The 23769-nt window shown below is 44.9% G+C and overlaps 1 protein-coding gene across 1 annotated transcript; it reads right to left on the bottom strand.

The window, feature by feature from the left end:
- Positions 1-1472: 1472 nt before the first annotated feature.
- On the bottom strand, positions 1473-23602 carry LOC108666302 (oxysterol-binding protein-related protein 8). Its single transcript, XM_018153145.2, has 14 exons — positions 23550-23602; positions 22063-22308; positions 21321-21465; positions 20858-20913; positions 19448-19607; positions 17802-17855; positions 10791-11031; positions 9890-10061; positions 9043-9224; positions 8552-8729; positions 7107-7211; positions 6608-6712; positions 6022-6389; positions 1473-5756 (listed from the first exon to the last, which is right to left on the bottom strand). The coding sequence occupies exons 1-14, from the start codon at positions 23589-23591 to the stop codon at positions 5540-5542; spliced, it is 2271 nt and encodes a 756-aa protein (XP_018008634.1). The 5' UTR covers positions 23592-23602; the 3' UTR covers positions 1473-5539.
- Positions 23603-23769: the final 167 nt, after the last annotated feature.

Here is a 23769-nt window from a genome sequence, read left to right as displayed (position 1 = left end):
CTACAACACGTTGCCTGACTGCAAGTCGTGGGTGAAGGCCACCATCATGAACCCGCAAGTCAGGCTCACCACCCTTCACGTAAGGCATGCGATCACAAACAAATACAATGCCAAGGAAAAACCTTCGCTGCTGGTTGAGGAACTTCCATGACACACTTTTTTATCGACTTATCAAAGACATAAATCTAATCAAACTTTATTAGTTAAAGACGTAATAAATTCGTAATAATTCGAAGCCGAGTGACGATTTATTATAACTGTCCAGGTGAAAACATTGCTGGAGTTGGATGTCCTATAGGTCTGACGCTGACTAAATTTTATTAGCTGATCATTTATATGGAAATGACGTGAGAATGAGAAATATTCCAAATCGTTCGCATGAAAATACGTATTTGAAGGTTATAGGTCCATTGATAGCCCATCGAGTCTTGAGTAGACTAAATGTTCAATTTAAAGGTTTAATTGTTTCTATACCGCACACTATGATTTCACTTAACGAAGACAAAAGGAGAAGTAAAGTGTTACTGATACTTTCTATATTTATTGGTCCTATGACTAGCATGTAAAAAGAATTTTCTAACGGATAAAATCTGCTATCAGGCGACTATGTAAACTATTAGAGAAATACTACAAGATGAGCGTAATAGATTATTCAACGTTCTAATGTATATATTTGTTAAAGAAGAAATTAGGCTGTCCAATTGACAACCCATGTGGGAAAGCAAAAAAAAAATACCAACAAAATATCAAGCGTAATAGTTTTCAACCTAATTTTAGGAGCCATCACTGGAAGTGTCTGTCTCGAGAAAAATGTTAGGCGGCATCTGGCAACTCTGCGCGGTAGCCAAGTTTGTTCACCAGAAACCTAACAAATCGCCGGATAAACGCCGTGGCGAAAGAAAACTTCATTTTTACAGGTTTAGCTTCAGTTCTCGTCTATCACAAATACTCATAGCCACAATCCATCACACAACTAAAAGCAAAGCAAGAAACTTATGATCTATGAAACAAATTTCAGCTGCGGAGCCGCAGCTGACGCATACTTCGTGGCCTGAGGAGAAGGAAGAAATGTGCCAGGACGACCTACGGCACTGACTAAGTGTTGGAATAAGTAAACAGATCTCGCATAATATCAAAATTTCCGCTAAAATGAAGGCTTCTATTAAGGAAAGTAGCCCCAGCGGACGAGAAAAAGAAGCACATTGGTGCTTTACGGGGCAGCCGCGGCAAAGCAGCATTATATTCATGAGCTCAAACACGATACAAACTCTAGGTTTGAATGACGCAGTTATGGCCGTTACACACTGTTAGAAAAATTACCGTTAACGGTATTACCGGCGTTTCAGTGGCCGGTCAGTGCACGTGAAAAGAAACACCGTGTCGCCGTTTTTATGCTAATTTAACACTAGAAATCCGTAAAACATCGGATAAAAACGGCGAAACAGTTCATTTCACGGGGTGACCGGCCACTAGAACGCCAGTGGGACCGTTTTTTTCAGTTTTTCTTTTTCTAACAGTGCAGTAGGCGTTCAAACAGAGAAAGAATACCCACAACGATATATTATGACCGGCTGTAACCCTTCAATTTTGTTAACTATACACATTCTAGTTAATTTTTCGCTGGTAAAAGTTCAGATAAAAGAATTTCGGTAATTCGAAATCTCTACACATTGTAAAATGAACTAAAAATTATAGAGTTGAAAGAGGAGCGCGATTGTGTTTTCAGAAGTAGCGCACAGTTGTGATTGGTCAGTAAGCAACGCGCAGCAATATCGACTGTTACGACGTGGAAATCATTTTACTGCTAAACATGAATTAACTGTTATAACACGATACCTCAACTGTCACATACACGAAACGCTCGTTATATTGTCGTGCATATTAAGCGACGCTAGTATACTGGCGAGTGAAACGGACGAATGTCCACTCGTGAAGAGGACACGAAATCACCTTTGAGAGGTAATTACCATTTGAAAGCACTCAGTTAGGAAATTCGTAGAGCTACACAAAATTTTGAGCGTTGACAAGTATGAAAGTTGAAGTAAACCGAAGTACAATGAAAGAATATTAAATACGAGCGTACATCGAGATCTACTACAACATGCCATAAAATATCTCTCGCCTCTGAATTACAAGAACAAATCTGGTGAAGAGAAAAAATAGAACAGCAGAAGTAGTTTTGTGCGTCTCACTGAAAGCCCCGAAAACGCAGGTAAGAAGCACAACGCAAGAAGAACGTCTTGCTCCAACAGATAACGGCAATCTTTCGAATAAAATTACTACACGCACAGACTAAACTAGTAAAAAATCATTGCGCCCTCAGCACGGGGTAGGAAATATTGCTGTGGAAATTACACATGGAACTTAGCAGTGGCCACAAGGTTAAAAAAATGCCTCCCTCTGGAGGTCTAGCTAAGCGTATCAAAACTATGGTCATACACGAGGATAATTACCTACTGAACTCGAGGCTTATTTTGTCACTGCAGCAACTTGCTCGATGCAGCAGCTGGCTTTTCAGCTCAACTCTATGACAGTAACGCTCGTTACCAGGCTCTTAGATGCTAATAGCATTGAAGAAAGTTAATGCATTCGCAGTCAAATGTTAATTAACACAATGAGGTTAAAAATCTCTAAGTCTAAGGTGTGTCAAACCCTACGCAGCTAATTCAGTGTTTCACATCAGAAAATTGTAACCTAAAGCTTGAGGACGCTTCAAATGGACTTGACAGCTAATTCCTTCCTGCCACAAAACTCAAGAAAACCTGAATGAACATCAACAAAAAGGTGATTCTAACACAGATAATCAATACCCTCGTATTGATTATCTCATATTAATACGAGATAATCAATATTGATAATCAATATTGATTATCAATCAATACTCTCGTATCCCTAGTCATAACATTGGAAAAAGAAGAAAACTTTGGCGTAGCAAGTCATGGATGTAAAGCGCCGAGACGAGACCGCTCGCCCGCCTCCCAGGAGAGTTTCAACATCCACGTGACGACAAGTGATGTTATCGTCATAATCCTCAAAATCAAGCTCAGAAAACGCGGACAAAGAATTGGAATCGAAGGTAATCTTCCCCATCAGCTAATCAGTTTCTGCTCATTTCGAGGAATATCAGAACAACATGAGTAATAATATTGTCTCTTAATTGTCCTATTAAAAGGAAACCTTCAATACAGGAAAAACAGTCAGTCAGTTTGCCAAGGAAACTTGGCGAACTGACACCGCTCTGCATTCCGAACGCAACAAGCGATGAAAAGGAGCCTAGGAGTTCAGATCACGAGACCGAACTACATATGGCCGGACAGATAGCAGGTTGATCGACTCTGTATTGCAGAAGGCTTTGAGAAGGAGCACGTAATTTTTGGCTGCATGTAAAGAACCAACCACAAGCGCTTGCATCTATATTGTTCATTACACAAAATATTTCAGAGCAGGCGGGATGTTCATTCGTCCCAAGGTCTCACTGGCTGCAGGCCTCTGATGGAGCGCGTGTGTGTTACGGCAACTTTCGTACAAATATACACTCAGAGAAATTAGTGGTCCAAAGGATGCACTATTATGTCTCAAGGCACGAGCAATAAGTGGCCGAATCAGTGCTACTAGCTCGCGTAAGTGTTGAAGTCTTTCGAAACTGATCTGTATCTTATTGCCTACCAAAACCGGGTCAACATGACGCAAATGGGAGAGAATGGTTGGAAAGAAGTGCATCTTTTCTTACAATTGAACCATTTATTTTTCGGAGTAAAAATCTAGGAAAGCCGCACGTGTCTACCTCTCTCGGACATTATATACCTTCTTTATTTATAAGAAAAGATGGATCTACATCATTCATAAACGCAAGATATCTGCAGCATTCATTAACAAGCTGTACCTACTTCATTCATGAACAAGCTTTACCTACTTCATTCATAAAGAAGAGGTAACGGTTGCATTCATAAAAGTAAGAAACCTGCATCATTCGTGAACAAGCGGTACCTGCTTCATTCATGAACAAGCGGTACCTGCTTCATTCATGAAGAAGGGGTACCTGCTTCATTCATAAACAAGGGGTACCTGCTTCATTCATAAACAAGGGGTACCTGCTTCATTCATAAACAAGCGGTACTTGCTTCATTCATAAAAGTTAAGTACCTGCTGCATTCAAGAACAATTCCCTTTTTTTCGTTTGCCAGAAACCTCAGTCTATGCTCAACTGACAGCAGCGAGCCAGGCATACACTACAGAACTAGTAAATGTCTTCTCAGCGATGCATGGGCTGCAAACATATACTAAAGTTCGCAACTGTACTGTCAACATCTCTTCTCATATAAGTGTACATGAATAAATAACAAATGGGAAACATTTACATGACCAATATAAAAATGTTGTAATAAGTAACTTCAACTCGGGAAATATAAATTCAACTGAGCTTGAATTTAGCATAGCAGTAAACATGATTACGTCTTGCGTGTTGGACTTCTCACTTATTCTCAAGTACCATCATCGTCTGATTTTACATATAAATTTCTCACACGCACAACCGATGGATTATTATAACAATTAAAATTTCCAGCTTGATTTAGCTTCCAGTTTACAGAGCAGATTTGTTGAAAGGTGTTGGATTTCAAAGCCATCACAAATGCAATCACTGATGTGGGTGATAAAAAGGTGGGTAATAACAAGGTATGTAGCTGAGGGTGATAACAAAAAAACATGCCTCATGATTTCTTGTTATCACCAGAAATCTTGGGACCAGAAGTCATGCTTCATGGTCACGCAAAGCGGTTGCTGTACAATATTAAAGTTTGGCCAATATCAACCACCATGAAGTTGAACAAATTAATTAATTACTTCACAAAGTTGACAAGAACTCTCTTTTATTCACGAACACAATTAGTCACGTGATCACAACCACCAAAGTTTCGCCATTCTAATTTTGCGATTAAATGAAGCAATTATAGCGGCAGGACCCGGCCTCTAAACAACCTCTGGCCTGAACCAGTTGCCGCCACTACATATAACAAAGCTCTCTTCAAGAGATTAGTGCGCGAAATGTTGATGCAAAGAGGCATTTGAAAATGGCCTCCCGTCACACGGATGTACTTATCGTCATTCGCTGGTGACGGTTTTGCCGCTTGATATGAAAGATGCATTCGACATGATGTCGTATGCAACAATTTATGAATCCTGCATTTGTGGCGGGTGTGACCTCATGAAATATGAACGAATGTCTATCAAACCTTACATAATGGGATATATAAAAAACAATAAAAAAAAACATTAGACAAAAACAGGATTCTAACATTACAGGATCTCAGCAGCGTTTGGAGCAACGTTTAAAGGAGAACATTGTTGGCTGTATACGGCAGTTAGACTTAAAACAGTCAAACCATCTACGACAAAATAAAATTCTTGTCCTCTTAACATTTCCAATAGAATTTATACCGGCGTTAACGCACACAAATTCATTGAAGCTGAAGTTTGTTGTGAGCTAAGCAGGCTTTAATCCTGAAGTGGGAGCTGGTGATGTGAACTGATAGGACGCTTCTCAGAGCGGTCGCGAGATCTTCGTCAGGATCAGCTGACACAAGAAGCTGAAGACGAGCACCCCCAGCAGGTGCGTCCAGGGCATGCGAGATGGGGGGCTCAGCCGCTGGCTGCCCAGGGATGAATTCACGCCGTCCATCTGCTGCCGTAACTTCTGCACCTCCTGCAGCAGACGCACCTGCGTGCTCTCCAGGCGCTCCAGGGCGCTGCTCACACAACTGCAACATAGGACGCGGGTTGCGAGGCAAAAACGACAACACGAGCAGCACCTGATATTTTATAATCATTTATAGAAGCTATGTAGGGCATTTAAATGGACAGCTTCTAGTGCTTCGTTGGTGCTTAAGCAAAGGGCATCAAAGCCGGGCACAGAGCTTCAAGTATGAAACCAATCCACGTACAATTGATGTAACATCTCGAGATAAAACTCAACTAATTGATAATTGATTCAAAACAATTGTTGGACTATATAGAAATACTGACCTAACAGCATTGAGGTCAGCCGCAGCGGTGGTGTGGCCACCTGCAGAGGACGTGGCCATGACGAGCGGCGTCGGGATGAGGGGATCAGAGAGGTCTGTGGTGGGGGACTCTACACCCTCCGTCACCCCCATCAGTCTGGGGCCAGGCTCCATCATCAGACACTTGGGGTCCATGGAGATGATGGACGCGGTGAGTGAGGTAGCCTGGCTGCCGGAGACGCAGGGGGCGGAGGACCTACCCTCCTTGAGGTGCTTGTGGCGGGTTTTGGTGCTGATGCGATACTCGTACTCGTACTGGTGCAGGTCGGTGCGCGGGTCCCACGGCCGCAGGTCCGCATAGTTGTACACGTAGGCCCCCGTCAACGGGTCCTGGGGGCAGGGGGGGCGAACTTTATAGCGGGGAATATAGTAACTAATGTTGGAGCACTCCTTGCTTAGGGACCAGACTCACCACTGATGACACCAGCACTCACCACTGAGGACACCAGCACACACCACTGAGGACACCAGCACTAACCACTCAAGACACTCACCTGAGTGAAGTATTTAGGCTGCCACTCAAGACACTAACCACTCAAGACACTCACCTGAGTGAAGTATTTAGGCTGCCACTCCTCGCACTTCGCCTTGCGCTCCCTGACGTCGGAGCGCTGCACCTCCTCCAGCAGACTCTTCTCCTCCGTCGCCGCAACCTGGCGTTGTACATCCGCCAGTTAGTTATGGGTCTTATGGTTATTATTCCTTATGATCATTATTCGTTATGGTCATCATTTACTGTGGTAGGTTACGGTCGTTATTACAACTTTAATGCGTTAATGGTTGCAATACAGTGGTAATTACCCATACAAACATTGCAATGTAATACATCGTACAGGGTAAAGACATAGCAATACAAGGAACTAATGAGTGATAATAAGAAATAACAGGAGTCAGAAGGTGATAACAAGGCAGCCGGAGGTTATAACAAGGCAGCAGGAGGTGATAAAAAGAGATAACAAGGCAGCAGTGGGTGATCACAAGAGATAACAATGCAGCAGGATATGATAACAAGAGATAACAATACAGCAGGTGGAGATAACAAGTGACCTGGTCGTCGTTGCGGATGGCCTGGGACACGAGGAGCCACAGACGCTCGCTCTCCATGGGGCCCTGCTGCTCCGGCGTCACTGTGAACCGCGGCAGGCGACGCTCCTGCCCACGATGCGTCATTACAGCGCGGGTTTATTGATGATCACCATTATTAATAACTGCATTATAGCACAATTAATTACTCTGTATTACCTTTGATAACCTCTTATTTACACAAATAATTACTCCGTACAACCTCTTATAACCTCTTATTTACACAAATAATTACTCCCTTCATTTATTGATAACCTTTAATAAAGGTGACGAAAGACAACGAAACTGGGCACTCCGTACAACCTTTGATGACCTCTTATTTACACAAATAATTACTCCGTACAACCTCTTATAACCTCTTATTTACACAAATAATTACTCCCTTCAATTATTGATAACTTTTAATAAAGCTGACGAAAGACAACGAAACTGGAAAGTGTTTCATCACTCGACTTACTGGCTGCCGTGCTACCATAACACGACGTACACAGCTGTACACAAATCATGCACACAAGACAGCAATGCTTGTACATATCAATTGTGTCCAGGACACGAGGGTTTGAATCCCGGCGTGAGAGGATGATACGAGAGCGGCCAGCGCCGTGGCCGTACAGCGACCGTACTATTAGGATTCGCTGAATTACAAGTAACGGCATAAGTACGCCTCGAATATTCGGACAAAACTGGATAGTGCGGCGAACGTCTGGTGACAACANCATGCTTTATTGAGAGTTGGTTGCATTGGTTGCTAGAAAAAAAGGCTCACAGTAGAAATTCTGTCTCTTATACACATCTAGATGTGTATAAGAGACAGCACCTGCACGCAGTAAAAACAGTCAACACCAAGGGCATGACATGACTGAGGGCATGACCTGACTGAGGGCATGACCTGACTGAGGGCATGACATGACTGAGGGCATGACCTGACTGAGGGCATGACATGACTGAGGGCATGACCTGACTGAGGGCATGACCTGACTGAGGGCATGACCTGACTGAGGGTCAGCCAACGACAGCAGATGACAACTTATCTTCCGTTCGCACGTTCTTCTTGTTAAATGATGTCAATGGTATGATCTACACCTGATAATACATATAACATAATTTCATAACATTGATAAAATAATACAAATTAATAATATTTAAGAGTTCTCCCTCTTATCTATAATGGTAATACGTAACTCCACATTACCAAAGACCGCTTCAAGGATGAAGAATAGCCCCAGTATTGTCATCAAGGCAAAAATTTCGGTAGATGGCTAAATGATGCATAGTAATTATGTTGTAGATCAGACCGATTTTAAATTAGCAATTAGGCTAGGAACACTACAGCAACCTCCCTTTTTTTTAGCAAAATATCATGTAAACATAAATAGCACTCATGGATGATGAATACGATGAGTATGCACCTGCTCGGCGACGTAGAAGGTGCGGGATCCGTTGGGATGTCGCCAGTAACAGCGAAAGGTTTCGCCCAGTATTGGGTTGTAGGGTTTCTTGAGGCCTTTAGGTTTCTTGTAGAAACCTGACAGATACCATCTCACCACCTCCTTCATGCGGTCAAATGGATCATCTTCTTGTACAGCTCTGGGGACACGGGACGCTTGTTATTATACGGGCTACTGGGGACACGGGACGCTTGTTATTATACGGGCTACTGGGGACACGGGACGCTTGTTATTATACTGGCTACTGGGGACACGGGACGCTTGTTATTATACTGGCTACTGGGGACACGGGACGCTNCGTGGCAGCAGTCAGTACCTGGACAGAATGTCTGCGTGGCAGCAGTCAGTACCTGGACAGAATGTCTGTGTGGCAGCAGTCAGTACCTGGACAGAATGTCTGTGTGGCAGCAGTCAGTACCTGGACAGAATGTCTGCGTGGCAGCAGTCAGTACCTGGACAGAATGTCTGCATGGTAGTAGTAGTCGGAGAGTTTGTCCAGGAAGCTGCGAGGCTCCAGGATGAAGGTAGGCAGGACGACCCTGCTGAGGTCCATGCCAGGTCTGACCTGCTTCACCAGGCACCAGATCAGCGACTTGTTCTCTTCCCCCAGCTCCTCCTGCTGGCCTCCTCCGCCCTGCACATGTACAGGACATGAGTGACATCTGCACGCTCTTAACACGTACTTTGCAACACATAAAGAATGAATCAACACCTCAATACTCGTATTCTTCATATAAAAAAGGTCTTGCAACCTCCAATGCACATAAAGAAAATTGTTTAACAGCCGTTGTCTTCCTTGGAGTTCAGGGCGCTAGAGTCTCGGTCTACGGGATTATTCTCACTTCAGTACTCTGCCACTCTGCCGCCTGCCTGTAGGCAGTATTTTGCAGGCAAATCTTGTGGGACCCCGAGACGCAGTGGATCTGAGACCTCTCATCTGCTCTCCTGGCCAGCTGATGCCATCAGTTGGGCCAGCTGATGCCCTCAGTTGGGCCAGCTGATGCCTTCAGTTGGGCCAGCTGATGCCCTCAGACTTAACCTAAACTATTTTCACATACACCAATTAATCTAATAGTACACGCACTCACGTGAGGCTCACAGGGCAATGCTGCCAGTCACTAAGCCTCAAGGACTAAACCCCATCAATAATGGCCCCACGCTTCAACGTTTGTGGTACGGCTTTTAATTAATGGGACAGTGAAAAAAAAATTATTTAGATTAGGTTGGGCCACGGCCTACACAACGCAACCCTTAACCAAAACTTCACCGTCAACAGGAGCTGTAGAAACTACGTCGTACCTCGCACACAAACTCCTCGTGGTTCTCGATGTAGGAGGTCTCGACGTGCTCTTCCTCCTCCTCTTCCTCATCATCGTCGTCCTCCAGCACGTCCTCCTCATCGTCTTCGTACTCTTCGTCTTCGTCGTCACCAGGCTGCTCAGACGACACGCTGCTGTTCCCGCGCAGTCGTCTGCAGTCACAAGGCGTTATTATAGCTCAGGGACAAGCCTGTCAGTTTGTGATGAAGAAATGGATAGCAATCAATATCAAAAATAAGAGTTCGTAACTGCGTCAGCCAATCACTGACGGCTGTTTACGCTAAACAAGACAATCACAGTCTTTAATTCCACCACAACGTGAAACTTAGGCCGCTACGTGTAATCAAGCGAGTTGTGAAAGTTCTGCCTCCAGTTTTCATTCTTGAATTGCTATTTTATAACCAGCAGACAAAAGATCCTCACCTATACTTTCAAAAAAAGTTAAGAGATCGAAAGTTCATCAGCCAATCATTGACGGCCTTTCAAGCAAAATCCACCAATCATAGACAAGAAAATAGAGCGTAAGTACTTACGCTCACTTAGCGAGTTTTGAAAGTATGGCCCCCTGTCAGGTTGGTCGCTAGCAAATTAGTAATAAGTTGTGTTTCTTACGGCGAGGTTGATTGATCATCCACATTTGCTGACACTCGGGAGCGGTTGTCGTTACCGGTTTGGTTCGGGCGGGAAACAACATCGAGCCTAATACAATACCTAGTATACATAGCCTTTGAAGTTTCAAGGCATTCATGCGTACCTGATCTTCTTATGGGTAATGGTAAATGCATTCTTATGCTGCATGATAAATGCATCATTTATGTATATAGCAATTCACTAGAAAAAATGTACACCGGTACAAGAAAGCAATATAGCATGCAGTTCACCTTGCTGGGTCTTCGACAGCCTGGCCTGAAGCGTCGCTGGGCCGTTGCAGCCGACGACGCGGTCTGTGAGGCGGCCGCTGTTGCTGCTGCTGGGGTTTGGGCACGCCGCTGCTGCTATTGTTGTCGTTTGTGGTGGTGGTGGTGGTTGCCGCCACGGTCGTGTTGTCGTCACTGTCCGTGTCCGTGCCGTGGCCACATGACGACCGCTCTTTCTCGTCAGTGTGTGAAGCGTCGTCCAGATCTGTAGACACGATATCGTCAGTAGTTGTGCCAGTTTTGCTCATCAAACAGTGGCTATTAATCTAAATGCGTAGAAATTCTAAATTCTGATGTGACCAACACATAAGAAATAGTTAAAAGTTAGTAACTCTGTTAGCCAATCAGTGACCGCTACTCAAACTGCACCCATCAATCACAGACGGGAAATCGGTCGTTTCATGTACTTAGACCGCTCCTTGTACTTTATAGAGATTTTATAGCACAGCCCCAGATTCCTACAGCGTGCGAGTCTCAAATAGAGCAATGTATTTAATTTATGTTACAATTCTAGATGGATGAGAGTACTGAGATTTGAAGAATATTGAAGTTTTTAGTAAATGCGCTAACATCAACTATTTAAAATTGTTCATAAACACTCGTACGTTGTTTGAACACAATGACACATGAGCGCAAAAAATGAATGTTATTTGATCACACTGAACATGTGATTCGGTCACAAATTTAAATGTTATATTGGCACAATCAAAAAAGAAAAGTTGGTCCGTCTACGATTGTAATTTCGGCACAACTGTATATGAAAATTGCACAGCACAAGACCGTGAATGTACGTCCAATTCGTTGCGAGGCATTGCGTAGAAATTCGTCGACAGTGATTGCCTTTGAAGTTCCTTAGCATTTGACACAAGTATAGCTCGGGTGACTGCTTGTAGACTTGTATAGATAAAAAGTACACATTTTTTAGTGCATTACGCATTTAGATCAATACATTAAGCATATATAGGTCAACACATCACGCATTTAGATCAACACATCACGCATTTAGATCAACACATCACGCATTTAGATCAACATATCACGCATTTAGATCAATACATCACGCATTTAGATTTACCGACGCAGTAAGTGTAAATGATGTGAAAATATCATGAGTAACTTTGAATATTTGTAAAAATATATGTCAACACAGAGCTGGAGTGCCGCCAAGATGCAAAAATCCTCAACGCTAACCGAGTTAAGCGCACACAAAATACTTATTCAAGAATATCAAACTGGACAGAACTGTACTAAGGAAGCCATTCTCGGCCACGCCACGAGACGAAGCGCAAACCCTCCAGCCACGTCACTCTATATGACGCGTCGTAAACCTCAGCCAAACTGGGACTATACCTTCAAAATTTGCTACGCGAACGTAAGTACTTAAGCTCTATTTTCTTGTCTACGGTTGGTGGATTTTGCTTGAAAGGCCGTCAATGATTGGCTGATGAACTTACGATCTCTTAACTTTCTTTGAAAGTATAGGCCCAGGGCACTAAATAAAGCAAAAAGCGATGAAAAGTCCAGACTGAAGAGGCTGAGTCAGTATCAGCTACCAGCTGAGTTAAGATAAGCCACCAGCTGAGTTAGGATAAGCCACCAGCTGAGTTAGGATAAGCCACCAGCTGAGTTAGGATAAGCCACCAGCTGAGTTAAGATAAGCCACCAGTTGAGTCATGATAATTCGCAGACATTAAATATATTATACAGTGAACACAGTCACAATTGGATTTGAATATACATATAATTATGTTATGTATAGTCGTTTCCTGAAACATGGAGTACACGAGTTTCGAACTGCAGGTCTTTCAACCATTCGTACATTTTTAAATGAGGCCACACGGAATTATTGGTATCGAATTGAGAAGAAGAAGAGACAAGAGGAGAGGTAAGAAGAAGAAAGCGAGATAGAAGCAAGATAAGCGAGGTGGAGATCGTTTATTGTCGAAGTTATGAAACCAAGTTATGTCATCATGAAGCCAAATTATGAAATGGTTTATTAGAAAATACTTTGTTTGATTGTATGAATGTCTGGCCAAATATAATAGCTGACGATATGCATGTTCAGATGGGGTTTTGATAAGTTCATTCATAAGTTCTCACTTGAAAGCAGCATTAGCATCAGAAATACAGCAGCGATCCGTCACAGGGAAGGTACATGCAAAAATCAAGAGGAAAGAAGGTAGAGGAAGCATGGGTAGATTTTTCTTAGTCTCGAGTTTGAAAATTCAACAGGAAGCATAAAGTTTTCCTAATCAAATTAAAGAGCTCAAGAAAAGAGGTAATTTAAAGAAGAAGAAAAAGAGTTATCAGGCATTACTTAAGAGTTACCTGGACGTTGGGTCAGTCCGAGGGAAGATTGACCTCGAACAGGGGAGCAAAGAAGGAAGGAAGAGACAGGAGGCTGATTAACAGAACTAAAGCGAGCTTTGTTAGCTTTGATCAAGTCTCTGGATTCTGAAGCACGAACTCTGGGCGACGAAATCCTAGCATAGGGATTTGAAGACGAGCGACTAAGAACGGCAGTAACCCCTTTTCTCTTGTCGGTTGGTGAGCGGTGTGACGGCAGTAATGGCACTACACTGCTGCTATGAACAGCAGTAGAAGAAAACTTCTCCAGATTACACTCCGATTTTATGGAAGGAACTGCACGGTCACATTTACAGGATTTCAGGGTGGACTCCGCGCGTTGTAGAATCTTGGGAAAACAACCAACACGATAACAGGAATCGCATAACTGATCGGCTATCTTCTCGGCGCTAATGATGTCTTGTTGGCGATTCTTCAGTGAAGTAATCATGAATTTATACCTCCTTAGGAAATCTTCATCAGCTGACGCGACTAATGACGATGAAGGTTTGAGGTAATGGTTTGGAGATGAACGGTTGTCTATTACTTCATTGGTTGCGCTCAGCTTGTCAACCGAATTGGCAGGGTTCGTGAGTTTTTGAATGATGCCATCGGACATGGCGCATTCATTGCTATTGGCTATCAACGAGCTGAAATCACTACATTTGTACCGACCCTTAGGTTCGGGAGTCAAGAAACGTTTAGGAGCTACAAGAGCTCTACCCGCGTCATCCAAGAGACATTTTCTCTTCAGGTTTGGCGTGAAGAAAGGCCTGGGGATGAGCTTACTAACTGGTCCAAGTGCTGTGCGAGGGCTTGATTTAATACGCGTTGCTTGTGTATCCATGACATCGGTTTGGGGCAATTCTTTCTTCTCGTTTAGTTTAGGAGTTAACGCTCTAAGCACTGTGAGAGTCCGGCTACCGATAGGCTCGCTAAGTTTCTTGCGTGGACATTTAGACTGCAGCTCAGGGGTGAAGAAAGGCTTGGGCTCGTGCATCAACTTCTTGACAGGCTGCGGAGTGTGGCTGGAATATGGCGGCGGTCTTCGTAAGATCAGCGGACGGCAAGAATGGTTCAAAGGAACGTCGGCCTCGAGTTCACGAGAAGCAGCGACCGCATTCACATGCGCAAGAGGTGTAGTGGCAACAGCCTTCGCTTTCAACGATAACAATTTGGGAACCCTATCAATATTACATTTCGCATCAGATTCTCTAATACTTTTAGAAAACTTTGGTGAGGTTGTGATAGAAGACAAACTATATCGATCTTTATAAGTGCTTCTGGTATTTTCTTCGTTATAAAGAACAAGAGACGATGGATTCAGGATCGTGCTTCCAGCAAAGTCAAGGGATTGTCTGCGGCCGATGCTGGCAATAGTTGGTCGCCTCAGCACAGCTGTCGCAGTGCGCAGAGGTGAATTATTTGGCTTCGAGTTATGACTAGAAATGGCGAAGACGTGGTCGCTGGCACAGCTCGAGTTGTGATCTGGTAGACGTGGCTGGGCAATGGCAGGAGGTGCAGGCTGATCACGGCAGCAGGGACGGACGTTCTCCTCTAATGTTACGGAGTTGGAATGAAGAGTAGCGACGGGAGTGAAGCAGCCCTTAGGCACAGTAATGCTCACTGGCGATGAGGTGAAGGTGATAGAGGTGAGGGAGGTAGAGACTGGGGAGGCTGTTGTGATGGAGGCAGTTGTGATGGAGGTGGTGGTGAAGCAGGTGGTGGTGATGGAGGTAGTTGTGATGGAGGCAGTGGTGCAGGAAGCAGTGTTTGATGACACACATTGGACCACCGCACAAGGTTCCTGACCTGCCACCCCGGCCGCTAGACGGGAACCACGCTGACCTTGGAAGTCGTCTACCGCCGCGGGAAACACACTATTCTATAATATTAACACATTAATGCTTTGTAATATCAATTCTATCTAAATCCAACTAACGGCTGGACACTACAACGCAGGAAAATTGAAGGTTTCTTCAAGAGCAAGAAATGTTCAACCGTTACTCAATCTCGTAATGAAGCAAACCGAGAAAGTAAGTCCATGCTAGTAGTTGTTAAGTAAAAGCAATCCCTTGGCGCTGTATGGGTAAAGTTATAAATAGGTAAATAGATAGTAAGAGATACCTGTGTGATAGCTCAACAACAGAGCGATATTTCAGACAGTGAAATATGTTACATTTCATATCTTATGCCTCACAATAGTATATGCTGACGCTCACACTATTTAGCATAGACGCGGACGGTAAAACGCAACAATCTCAATATGAACCATAGCACAGTTGCAGCCAAGGTAGACGAAATGTAATGATCGGTAGCTGATGCTGAATTATAGGATGTAAAGGTACGCAGAAGTTAGCAAGAGGCTGGATCAGAATACGAGGGTGAATCAAGTTTATTCTTTTCGAATAAAGAGCTGATGATGAACTGCCATTGGAGCAAATTTCTCTGACAAGGTTGACACAGAACATGAGCTATTTCTTTAGTGGAATAATTTAAGAAATTAGGATGGTTGCCAACCTGGATGCTACTAAATACTGCCCCAAGTTTCACTGTCAACTTGGATGAATAATGCACTACCATCTTGGCTGAGAAGAGAAACTGCCAACTGGGATGAGCAGTGCAGAGTAGCGCACTCAGCATTTACCCACATGTCCCTATTTGCCCTCAACCCTGAGCACCTCGTCGCTGACAACAGCTCATCTGCCCCTCCCATTCCCTCATGTTGGTGACTCTCGTCTACATCCTGAGCCGCCATCTGCGCGAACATAACGCCGGCGCAAGAAACAATATCAGCAGCAGCAACATTAGCAGCAGCAGCAGCAACACCAGCAGCAGCAACCTCAGGAGCAGCAACATCAGCAGCAGCAACAACATCAGCAGCAGCACCAGCAGCAGCAGAAACAGCAGCAGCAGCAGCAACAGCAGCAGCAGCAGCAACATCAGCAGCAGCAGCAGCAGCAACATCAGCAGCAGCAGCAGCAGCAGCAACAACAGCAGCAGCAGCAACATCAGCAGCAGCAGTGCTGCTAGAGAAGAAGAATAACAGCAACATCACAGAGGTTGGCACAGCTGCAGTGGACATCGTGGCAGTAGCGAGGAACTACGGGCATACAACAACTAAGGAAGTCACGAGGACGCGCGCAGCTTTCAACCACAGCAAATAATTGCATGGGGAATAAAGTCACGAGACTGCACGAGTTTTGTCTGAACAACCAGGCAGAAGAGCGGATATAAAGCAAACGAAAACAGGGCCAGTGGAAGAAGGAAAGAAATAGAAGGGGTAGTAGGAGACGGAAAAGTGAAAAAAATTCCCTCCCTGACATGAACACGAGAAAGGGCACTCTTGTCCCCCACACAAACAGGGCACTAACGTACACCTCCCACAGCACTGCAGTGCACACCCCGCCGAGATATGAGCGCCCCACACACCACCGGCGCACGGCCGCGACTGGAGAGAGCGGCTGTGTGGCGAGTGAGGGAGAGAGATGGGAACAATGAGGGTGACTGACAATGAGGGAGAGGGTGACTGTGAGCATAGGGGGAGGGTACAAGAGGGTACAATGAGGTAGGAAGGGGGTCAATGAGGGAGAGGGGAGCATGGTGGCGCATACGGCTTCTCTCGCCGGCCTCCCCTCGAGTTAGCGTTGACCACGCGGTGATGATGCTCGTCCTTACAAGCATGTCTATATAATTAGTGACACACTCTTGCTGCACGCGCCGTTTGTTGCACACGCCGTTTGTTGCACGAGTCGTTTGTTGCACACGCCGTTTGTTGCACGTTCGCACCCAGCTCCCGGGTTCTCTGTCTCTCGCACCCAGCTCCCGGGTTCGAGTCCCACTGAGGACAAGTTCTACCGGGATGCTCAGCTCATGGGCAACTCAGCCATTCATCCAACTCTGGTTGAAAAATGAGTACCTGGCTTGTCCGGGGTGTTGTGTAATGCAATCAAATGGTTCTGGCGGGTCAGCGTGCCAGTGATGGCGGGTCAGTGAGTGCCTAGAAAAACTGACCTAGGATCACCTCCTCCCTTAACTAGTTGCCACTACCAGGATGGGCAATTACACACACACACACACACACACACGGCTTGTAGTTCATCAGTTAGGAAGTTGCGCACCCACGTCTAAAACTCTAAATTTACCCCACGTGGTTTTAGTTTTTAAAAAGCACTCAATTGTCTACTTTGTCAAAGGCTTTCGCAAAGTCCAGATATGCCACGTCCATGCCGGCCTCCTCCTCCAGTCTGGCCAAAATTTGAGAGTGATGCTCTAGTAACTAGGACAAGCTAAGGCGATTTCAACAGAAACCGTGTGGGCATATGTTAAAAATGTCAGCCTCTTCTAGTACTGAACCTGGCAACGACCTTCTAAAACTCCTTGATTACATGTTATGTTAATGTCGTCAGCCTGTAATTTTGGGGCGTGTCTCTTGCACGCGGTGAGGGTTAGGGGCTATGTACACATTGCATTGGTTAGGATCACTGCACGCGGGTGGAGCTAGAGGGACTGCACGCAGCAGGGGTTAGAAGCACTGCACACAGAAGGGGTTAGAAGCACTGCACGCAGCAGGGGTTAAGGGTTCATCACGCAGGCGGCTGTTGTACCTGCACAGGGCACGGCACTTACCAGCGGCAACGACACGCCTGAGAAAGGCCACCGGCACCGGCATCACTGGAACTGCTGCGCACACGAACTGTTGATCAGTAACTGCACTGTACACTCAGTAACTGCACTGTACACTGCAGCACAGCCGTGCTAACCAGAGACTGTATGCTCTCTTAAACCGACGCGCAAGAAATGAACGAGCATGAAGAGAGCAAAAGCACGCTAGTCATAATGATTGACTATAAGTACAGTGACAGTGGATGCGACCGCGCCTGGACCAAGGAGGATATCAAGGAAGTGAATAAGTGAAGACCAGGTTGAGAGTACAATACTCGGCACACCCCGCCTAGGGAGATTGCTGTCAATCTCCCTTTTTTGCATGTCAACAACGATTGATAGCAAAGCGCGTTGCGTTTCAGAGATCAAGGTTAAAATATATAAGGTTGACCCACGAGGATTTTCGTCTCAGCTATCTTGTTACGTCACTGCGATCGAGAAACGCAAACAAACCCGTCATTCTCATGATGGATTGGTTGACTGGTTTGATTGCATTTCGGTGATTGGTTAATTCCCGTGACGTCACTGTGACGTCACAGGCGAACACCGAATTACATCCGCAAAAATTAGCTTCTCGCGGTCAACCTTATACTAGTTCAACCATGTGCTAGAAATCCTGATCTCAACAGGTGCCAGCGAGTGCAGGTCAATGGCACTGGCTGAGGAGCCACGCATTCTTCCGAGTCCGAGTAGCCAAAAATATAACTCAGTACTCACTGCAGTGAGTGACAGAGAGCACATTTTCTCGTCGACGAAAACTTGAAGTCACGGACGGACGGACAGACAGACAGACGGGCATGGCGAGTACATTAGTGTATTTTTTCCATATATGAGAAAATGCGCTAAAAATACCTACAATTAGTGTGACGCGCTCTGAACGGATCGGGGGGAGAATGGCCCAAAGTTTACACGAATATTGGGAGTAATTAGAAAACTATACACGAGTAACTATTCGAATAGAGGATGCAGGAAACATAAACAGGGAATTGCTTAGAAAATAACACGATGACAAGCCGACAGCGATTGATGAAAAGAAAGAAATACCTGAAGAGGTGGAGTTGTTGAGTGGGAGAGACGAGGAGAGACGAGTGAGGGAAAACGAATAGAACCGCGTAAAGGGAGCCTAATTTAGGAGGACAAAGACAATTTGGGATAACAGATAACAATCAGACCGAGCAGGGATAGAACGAAGATATGGTTGGGATAAAGCAAAGATAGAACATAGACGGGGTAGGGTTAAGGCAGATACATATTAGGAAAAGGTTAGGGTCGAGGCAGATGAGGGATAGGGCTAGGGTAGGGGCTTTGCAGGGCAAAACTTGCACAAGGCAGGACAGTGACAGAGCAGGCACAGCGCCGAGACAACAGAAACAGGGCAGGGACAGGGAAGGGACAGGGCAGGAACAGGGCAGGGACTGAGAATGAACAGGGCAAGTGCGGATCAGAGACAGGGCAAGAACACGGCAGGCAGAGGGCAAGGACAGGACAGGGACAGGACAGTGCAAAGACATTGCAGGCACAGAGCGGGGTAGAGCAAGGACAATGCAGGGCAGGGACAGAGCAGTTACAGAGCAGGCACAGGGCAGGAACAGAGCAGATGTACCACCCACCCTGGTCCATGAAATGCTTCTCGAAGTCAGCCTCATTCCAGTGGGCGGTGGTGAGGGCGTCAGGAGCGTCACGGCCCGGAGTGGTCGCCATGGAGCGCAGCAGGATGCTGGAGCAGCGCACCGCCAGCTCCATGGCGTCCATCCAGCACTTGCCCGCCGCCTGCAGCACAAATGGATAGATGAACGTGGCGCCGGACTTGCGGCCGTGCTCGTGAAAATTGTTCGAAGTTTGTAACTCCGTCAGCAAATAACTGACTTTTCGTTAAGCTAAAACAACCAATCACAGAGGAGAAATCAGAAGCTACCTGTATTTAAGTTTTGATAGCGGGTCCGTGGGCTGCTGCAAACCTGTAGCATAAATTTTGTTCACAACTGTAATTAATTAACCTCGACAGAAACGTCAGGAACAACCGTCCGCAGCTCTAAGCCGGGATATGGTTTACACTTCCAGATGGCTGTTACATTCAAGTACAGCCCAGTATCACACTCTATGGTCATACATCGTGTAGGATATCTGGCTTCAGTCTTCACTCCCAATCTATGAGCCTTCTCTGCGGCAAAGGATTAAATTCGAGCATGTTAAGAATGCGTTCAAAAAACAAAAAGGTCCATTAAAATCTTATGAATTGAATGTAATGTTTATGAATGAATGGAATATGCAAACGAATCAGGTATTTTATTGTGACAACTTTTATTCTTCTAAGTTGAATCAGGTTCAAAAGAAAGTAATAAGCAGACACTCGATGCAACAAAATTTCCACATCGTTTTCTGCACCCGATGTACCCGTTCCCTCTTTTTCTGAACCCGATCAACAAAAGGGTAGTTAGTTCGTTCGGTCTTTTTATTTTTATTTCTTTATTGGAAATAAAGAGCCCCAAAATATTAGACGAATAAACAATTAATCTTCAAGTAACACACGTCGCAGCACAGCGGGGAAGGCTGTATTATGCGAGTTTCCCACAAACCTAAACACCAGGGGCCATACTTTCAAAATTCGCTAAGTGAACGTAAGTACTTAAGATCTATTTTCATGTCTATGATTGGTGGATTTTGCTTGAAAGGCCGTCAATGATTGGCTGATGAACTTACGATCTCTTAACTTTTTTTGAAAGTATAGGCCCAGAGTCGTGCTACCGAAACTCGCCTTGGTACTCGTAGCTTGAAAATCTGTCATTTATTGGCTGATGGAGTTACGAACTAGTGAGTATTTTTGCTAGTACGACCTCTAATGGAGTTAACCATTACTTCTGGGTAGTATGCCCGATAATCATCATGTCTGCAATCAACCGCGATCATAACCTTGTGATATTCATTAGACAACACTAGCCACTGGGATTACGCTAATATCACCAACGTTAGTTATTTAACTAAACACCTAACTAACTTCAATGTAATTGTGAAGCTGTCACCTGAGACGGGGCTCTGAAGATCAGGTGCGAGGAAGGCAGCGGCTGCACTACAGCGCCTGTAGACACAAATTTATTTTATCCGCACCAACATTATTTTATCCATTAAAACATTAAGTATCAGTAATATTTTCTCATAGAATGCGCATAGCGTCGTCGGAATACAGCGTTTGAATGGCGGGAAAGAGACGAATCACCAGCGTAACCAAGCGTTGTACTGTCGAGATACAAGCGTGTCAACTGTTGAGTCAAAGCGTTGTACTGTCGAGATACAAGCGTGTCAACTGTTGAGTCAAAGCGTTGTACATTAAAGGTATGATCGTGTTAACAAGTATGTCAAAGAGTTGTATTGTCGAGTTAGAAGCGTGTAGACTGTTGTACATTAAAGGTAAGAGCGTGTTAACAAGTATGCCAAAGACTCGAACAGACGAGTTAGAAGCGTGTAGACTGCAGTGCAGGAGCTGACCTATAGACTCTCCCTGTGGACCACGGGTGGCCCAGATGCTCTGCTCCAGAGGGTGGAAGAGCTTGAAGCAGAAGCCGTCCTTCTTGGAGGGTCGCTCGATGATCTCGCACGTATTGAGCAGCACCGTGCCACACCAGTGCCCGCTCTGTGCACCAGTTAGCAGCGTTACAAGGACACAACGTATGCCAGGGTCTATAAGATCTTAATACCCACACATATCTATAATATATATCGAAGAGCAACTCCTGCTTTATATAAATATATATAGCAGGTGTTGCTCTTCGATGCAGGTCGAAGTTCTATATATTGTTCAATGTATAATCCTAAGTAACAAAGGTAATCAATAATAAAATGGTCAATATGAGTGATGTTCTGGTCTTCAGGAAACTGCTTCTGATCAAAATAGCTTGCATGGTCACAGGCGACTTTCAAGGAAAGATCTAAATCTACCGGAAAATATATACACATTACCTTCATATTGAGCATAGCTGATTAATTAATACTTCAATTTCAGCTCCTTCCTTGGAGGGAGCAACTTAGTACTACACGACCTGTATCATGCCCATCACCGAAGTAGTGTAGGCAAACTAGAGTACGATAATAATTCCCATTTATTTTAATTGCATTCATAGGAACAACCTGTTCCGTATGGAAAGTATGTCAACATAACAATCAAAATATTCCAGTATATAACCTGCTAATAACATGGCTTGAATTCATCGTAAGGGAATGAAGAACACACCTTAGCCTTGGAGCTCTTGTAGAGGAGCAGCATGCCCGGCTTGAGCACGCACCAGAGTTTGGTCCAGCCCTTAAGAGTGCCGCGCACCTTGAGCCACTCGGCCAGCACCACCACAGAAGGATCCTTCAGGGTACTGAGCAGTTCCTGCGCGACACGCTTCTTCTCATGTCGGTACTTACGACGCTGGTCCTTGTAGGACTCAGCGCGTGACAACGTCGAGTTGTCGGCGGTCGACCCCAGCGACATCTGCGCGGTGAGGAGGGGGAAAATGAGCCATGGTTGAACTATATAAGGTTGACCCACGAGAAGTTCCGTCTTTCAGTTCAGCTTTCTTGTTACGTCAAGTAGATCGAGAAACGTAAACAAACCGTCATTCCCATGACGGATTGGTTGACTGGTTTGATCGCACTTTGGTGATTGGTTAATGCCCGTGACGTCACTGAGATCAGTGACGTCACAGGCGAACAACAAACTACATCCGCAAAAATGGGCTTCTGATGGGTCAACCTTATACGAATTCAACCATGGAAATGAGCGACTTCCCTGTTAAAATTTACAGACGCTGCAGTTTCTGATTTCGATTACCAGAAGCTGGATCGACTCTAATTTTTTTTAGGGTTCATGTTCTAATATCGACGCACTTTCAGCACTTGTGTGTGGCATACAGACCAAGTAGAGGGCGTATCAGTTCTAAGAGCAGAAAGTGTGTCAATATTTGGGCAATGGGGCCCCCTCATTTTTGTGAGTGCACAGATGGTTAAGGGTACAGTGAGCAACGATATTAATTACGCGATTCACAAAATTAACGGCAAATCATCACACACGCGTGTTGCAACAACACTACTGAGGATTGTTGGCACGTAACAACACGACTGAGGATTGCTGCCACGCAACAACACGACTGAGGATTGTTGCCACGCAACAACACGACTGAGGATTGTTGCCACGCAACAACACGATTGAGGATTGTTGCACACGCAACAACACATTTGAGAAGATTGTTGGCACGCAACAACACGACTGAGGATTGTTGGCACGCAACAACACGACTGAGGATTGTTGGCACGCAACAACACGATTGAGGATTGTTGCACACATTGTTGGCACGCAACAACACGACTGAGGATTGTTGGCACGCAACAACACGATTGAGGATTGTTGCACACGCAACAACACGATTGAGGATTGTTGCACACGCCACAACACATTTGAGAAGATTGTTGCACAGGCAACAACACGACTGAGGATTGTTGCACACGCAACAACACATTTGAGAAGATTGTTGCACACGCAACAACACATTTGAGAAGATTGTTGCACACGCAACAACACATTTGAGAAGATTGTTGCACAGGCGACTGAGGATTGTTGCACACGCAACAATCCTCAGACAATCCCGCAGGATGTACCACGAAAGTATTACAAGACAATACATGCAAATGTGCGCCAGCTCATCGCACAGCTGGCAAGAAGGACGAGTTACTCACGGCGGGCTGGGAGGAGTCCGACGCTCGGTTGGACAACTGCATGTCAGCGTCATAACCTGCACACAGAACAATAACGTTTAAACTCTACAGTACACACGACATCATAATGTTTTGACCTGCATACGACTATGTCATACACATAATAATAACGTTCAACCTGCACACAGAACAATAACGTTTAAACTCTACAGTACACACGACATCATAATGTTATGACCTG

The sequence above is a fragment of the Hyalella azteca genome, unplaced genomic scaffold (assembly GCF_000764305.2).
Source record: "Hyalella azteca isolate HAZT.00-mixed unplaced genomic scaffold, Hazt_2.0.2 contig8830, whole genome shotgun sequence".
Taxonomy (NCBI): domain Eukaryota; kingdom Metazoa; phylum Arthropoda; class Malacostraca; order Amphipoda; family Hyalellidae; genus Hyalella; species Hyalella azteca.
This window is presented reverse-complemented; position numbering and strand designations above follow the sequence as displayed.

Bases quoted from the DNA above. Each gene is read 5' to 3' on its own strand.
- LOC108666302 (XM_018153145.2), bottom strand. From the start codon at position 23,591: ATGCAGTTGTCCAACCGAGCGTCGGACTCCTCCCAGCCCGCC. The intron at 21,466-22,062 runs GTGTGTTCTTCA...ACTGGTGCACAG, and splicing joins ACAAGAGCTCCAAGGCTAAG to AGCGGGCACTGGTGTGGCAC. The intron at 11,032-17,801 runs GTAAGTGCCGTG...TCGTGTCTACAG, and splicing joins CAGGCGTGTCGTTGCCGCTG to ATCTGGACGACGCTTCACAC.